This window comes from Lipophrys pholis (assembly GCF_963383615.2).
Source record: "Lipophrys pholis genome assembly, chromosome: 11".
Taxonomy (NCBI): domain Eukaryota; kingdom Metazoa; phylum Chordata; class Actinopteri; order Blenniiformes; family Blenniidae; genus Lipophrys; species Lipophrys pholis.
The window spans coordinates 2,700,096-2,705,095 of record NC_137631.1 but is presented as its reverse complement, the minus strand read 5'-3'; the positions used below and the strand labels follow the sequence as shown (position 1 = coordinate 2,705,095).

The 5,000-nt window shown below is 45.2% G+C and overlaps 1 protein-coding gene across 4 annotated transcripts in view; it reads left to right on the top strand.

Moving 5' to 3' along the window:
• LOC308116758 (suppressor of tumorigenicity 7 protein homolog) overlaps positions 1-5,000 on the top strand; it is a 68,852-nt gene that overhangs the window by 62,545 nt on the left and 1,307 nt on the right. For all 4 annotated transcript variants that reach the window (XM_080475130.1, XM_080475127.1, XM_080475128.1 and 1 more), the window contains 4 exons: positions 145-217; positions 2,876-2,978; positions 4,682-4,832; positions 4,946-5,000. The exon at positions 4,946-5,000 is cut by the window's right edge and continues 38 nt beyond it. In XM_080475130.1, the coding sequence (XP_080331256.1) occupies positions 145-217; positions 2,876-2,978; positions 4,682-4,832; positions 4,946-5,000 (382 nt within the window). The remainder of the gene's footprint in view (positions 1-144; positions 218-2,875; positions 2,979-4,681; positions 4,833-4,945) is intronic.

Sequence of the window (5,000 nt, the reverse complement as noted above, 5' to 3'; positions counted from 1 at the left end):
CAGTGTGCTGGATGGTGGAGGCATGTGGTGTGCGTCACCAGAGTGCATCATGGGAAGAGAGTGTGACCTGTGGACGTTGCGTTGACCTTTGACCTCTTCCCACAGCCACTGAACCCCCGTCCTTGCTTCTTGTCTCCTCAACAGATATCAGTTTACCCAAATCTGCAACGATATGCTACACAGCAGCGTTGCTCAAAGCCCGGGCGGTATCGGACAAGTGAGTATAATGTCTCCTCTGCTCCTCAAGAAAAACCTGCTGGAACCAGTAGAATCAAGAAAGGAACCAGTAGAATCGAGAAAGGAACCAGTAGAATCAAGAAAGGAACCAGTAGAATTAAGGAGGAATCGGTAGAATCAAGGAGGAATCAGTAGACTTAAGAAAGGAATCGGTAGAATCAAGCAGGAATCGGTAGAATCAAGAAAGAAATCAGTAGAATCAAGAAAAGAATCGGTAGAATCATGGAAGGAACCAGTAGAATCAATGAGGAATCAGTAGAATCATGGGGGAATCGGTAGAATCATGGAAGGAACCAGTAGAATCAATGAGGAATCAGTAGAATCATGGAGGAATCGGTAGAATCAAGGAGGAATCAGTAGACTTAAGAAAAGAATCGGTAGAATCAAGCAGGAATCGGTAGAATCAAGAAAGAAATCAGTAGAATTAAGGAGGAATGGTAGAATCAAGAAAGGAATTGATAGAATCAAGGAGGAATCAGTAAAATCAAGCAGGAATCGGTAGAATCAAAAAGGAATCAGTAGAATCAAGAAAGGAATCTGTAGAATCCTGGAATCAATCAGTAGAATCAAGAAAGGAACCAGTAGAATCAAGGAGGAATCAGTAGAATCATGGAAGGAATCAGTAGAATCAAGGAGGAATCAGTATAATCATGGAGGAATCGGTAGAATCAAGCAGGAATCGGTAGAATCAAGAAAGGAATTGATAGAATCAAGAAGGAATCAGTAGAATCAAGCAGGAATCGGTAGAATTAAGAAAGGAATCGGTATAATCATGGAATAAATAAGTAGAATCAAGAAAGGAATCAGTAGAATCAAGAAAGGAACCAGTAGAATCAAGGAGGAATCAGTAGCATCAAGGAGGAATCGGTAGAATCAAGGAGGAATCAGTAGCATCAAGGAGGAATCGGTAGAATCAAGGAGGAATCGGTAGAATCAAGAAAGGAATTGATTCAATTCAATTTTATTTGTAAAGCGCTAAATCCCATCAACAAACATCTCAAAGCGCTCTTACAATGATAGAGTACAACAGAACCCAACTAAATTCAACTGATTGAATCAAGGAGGAATCAGTAGACTTAAGAAAGGAATCGGTAGAATCAAGAAAGGAATCAGTAGAATCATGGAAGGAATCAGGAGAATCAAGAAAGGAATCAGTAGAATCATGGCAGGAATCAGTAGAATCAAGAAAGGAATCAGTAGAATCATGGAAGGAATCAGTAGAATCATGGGGGAATCGGTAGAATCAAGAAAGGAATTGATAGACTCAAGGAGGAATCAGTAGACTTAAGAAAGGAATCAGTAGAATCAAGAGAGGAATCGGTAGAATCGTGGAAGGAATCAGTAGAATCAAGAAAGGAATCGGTAGAATCATGGAAGGAATCAGTAGAATCAAGAAAGGAATCGGTAGAATCAAGAAAGGAATCGGTAGAATCAAGAAAGGAATCGGTAGAATCATGGAAGGAATCGGTAGAATCATGGAAGGAATCAGTAGAATCAAGAAAGGAATCTGTAGAATCAAGAAAGGAATCGGTAGAATCGTGGAAGGAATCGGTAGAATCAAGAAAGGAATCGGTAGAATCAAGGAGGAATCAGTAGACTTAAAAAAGGAATCGGTAGAATCGTGGAAGGAATCAGTAGAATCAAGAAAGGAATCGGTAGAATCATGGAAGGAATCGGTAGAATCATGGAAGGAATCAGGATAATCAAGAAATGAATCAGTAGAATCAAGAAATGAATCGGTAGAATCATGGCAGGAATCGGTAGAATCAAGATGGGAATCCTTAGAATCATGGAAGGAATCAGTAGAATCATGGAAGGAATCAGTAGAATCAAGAAGGAATCAGAGGAACCAGGAGAACATAGCAGAGGACCTGCTCGGAGACTAACTGTGTTAAAGTGAGAGTGAGAGTTTTTCTTCTAAAGCTCATAAGAATAAAAACTATGTCCAGTAGTTCTACTCTGATTCTACCACCACATTGAACTCCCCTGGAGCCACAGAACCACAGAACCACAGAACCACCTTCATATGCAGATGAGAAGCTCCAGAAGCTGGACTGGGTTCTGACAGTGTTTCTCAGCCCGTCAGCACAGGTCCAACCTCAGAGCCTCAGTAGAAGACCACTGGTGGACCCACAGTAAAGTTCAAAGTACATTTCAGTAAAAACCGTAACATCTTAACAGCCCCTGCTGGGTTTTCATTCACAATATCAGATCAAATGGATGTGAATGAGTTTTAAAGTTTAAAGGACTTTAGTTCCCAGAACTCATGTTCTGATGTTCTGATCAGACCTGCAGCCTCATTTAACCAAACTAATCCTCCTGCTCTCAAAGCCCCGCTGACCTCTGACCCCTCTGATGACGGGGGTTTACCTGCTTTAGGGCCCGGTCACCGTCTGTCATGTTTCTGAGTCCTTCAGTTTAAATTTACAATATTTCATCTTCTGAACGTGTTCCGATACCTGCAGTATATTCTTATGTACTTATATACTTGTGTTTTTAAGATTCAATATCAAAATAATTATCATTTTGTGTGTGTGTGTGTGTGTGTGTGTGTGTGTGTGTGTGTGTGTGTGTGTGTGTGTGTGTGTGTGTGTGTGTGTGTGTGTGTGTGTGTGTGTGTGTGTGTGTGTGTGTGTAGATTCTCTCCAGAAGCAGCCTCCAGACGAGGGCTGAGTACTGCAGAGATGAACGCAGTAGAAGCCATTCACAGAGCAGTCGAGTTCAACCCTCATGTTCCCAAAGTGAGACACACACACACACACACACACACACACACACACACACACACACACACACACACACACACATTTAGTGTATTTTGTGTAAACGTGACACTGTTGTGAGTCCGACGTGGAGCCGGTGAGTCTGCAGCCTTGTTCTTGTCAGACTGGAGCAGCTCCTCCTCTGTCCAGCTAGAGCTACACTCGGTAGAGCGCATATCTTCGCCAACACCGCATGTCCTCGCAGAACTGAGTTAGCATCACTAGCAAGTTAGCCATTAGCTCATATAGATGCTAACTAGCCTGTCGTATAGCGACATCACTGCAAAACACTGAGCCCACAGATACACAACGCGCTCACACCGGTGTTTCTGGATACTTGGCGGACTGAGATATTAGCTGTGAGCTCTGGAGCGGATTTAGCAGTGTGCTAGCAGGTGGCTAACGGAGCAGAGTAAGCAGTGTGCTAGCAGGTGGCTAACGGAGCAGAGTAAGCAGTGTGCTAGCAGGTGGCTAACGGAGCGGAGTTAGCAGTGTGCTAGCAGGTGGCTATCGGAGTGGAGTTAGCAGTGTGCTAGCAGGTGGCTAACAGAGCGGAGTTAGCAGTGTGCTAGCAGGTGGCTAACGGAGCGGAGTTAGCAGTGTGCTAGCAGGTGGCTAATGGAGTGGAGTTAGCAGTGTGCTAGCAAGTGGCTAACGGAGCGGAGTTAGCAGTGTGCTACCAGGTGGCTAACAGAGCGGAGTTAGCAGTGTGCTAGCAGGTGGCTAACAGAGCGGAGTTAGCAGTGTGCTAGCAGGTGGCTAACGGAGCGGAGTTAGCAGTGTGCTAGCAGGTGGCTAACGGAGTGGAGTTAGCAGTGTACTAGCAGGTGGCTAACAGAGTGGAGTTAGCAGTGTGCTAGCAGGTGGCTAACAGAGCGGAGTTAGCAGTGTGCTAGCAGGTGGCTAACAGAGCGGAGTTAGCAGTGTGCTAGCAGCTCTGACTGGCGGCTCACCACAGAGGAACTATCTAACCTCTCCAGGATCTCATCGATCCTAAACTCATCGATTTGTCCTCGGATGACGACAAACCGTCCCTGAAGGGTTTGTGTTTTCCGGGTCAGTAGTTTTTGCAAGAAGTTTTGAAAATACATACAAACCAATAAATACACACCGACAAACAAACATCACCTTCGCCTCGACGTTCGTTGACGGAGATAAACAAACGTGTGAATGTTGGAGTGACACTTGCCTGAGGCCTCCTTTACATGGTTTCAAGTGAAAATGCAGAACTTTTGCTGTGTTTTGTCCGTTTCCACGACAACAATGCTGGGAGCCACTGAAAAACGCAACTTTCTGAAAACGCTCTGCACATGCTCAGTGGAGCCAATCAGAACCGGGTTTTCCTCTGTGATGTCACGACTGCCAGTCCATGTTCTCCTGGACTTGGTACTTCTATTTCACCGAAATAACGATCCAACTGGGTGGCCTGTCCACTAGAGTGTCGGTGTTCTCCCATTGTTCATGTTTAGAACTGGTTGTTCTCTGCTGCATGTGTGTGGTTTCATTAGAAAAATAACCAACAGCACCAACTAGTGGCCTGGCATGCGAACTACATCAGTATCAAAACATTGTGGTGTAAACCCCACACTGTGGACCTCTACCGGACTGAAACATTAAAATCAAGGAGCAAAGAGAAAGTGATTTACGCTCTCCCTCCTCCTCCTCCTCCTCCTCCTCCTCAGTACCTGCTGGAGATGAAGAGTCTGATCCTTCCTCCAGAACACATCCTGAAGCGAGGCGACAGTGAGGCCATCGCCTACGCCTTCTTCCACCTGCAGCACTGGAAACGAGTGGAGGGAGCACTCAACCTGCTGCACTGCACCTGGGAAGGCAGTGAGTGCACACACACACACACACACACACACACACACACACACACACACACACACACACACACACACACACACACAGCTCTTTGTTGATGTGTGTGGTTTGTTTGTCTGCAGCGTTCAGAATGATCCCCTATCCCCTGGAGAGGGGGCACCTTTTCTACCCCTACCC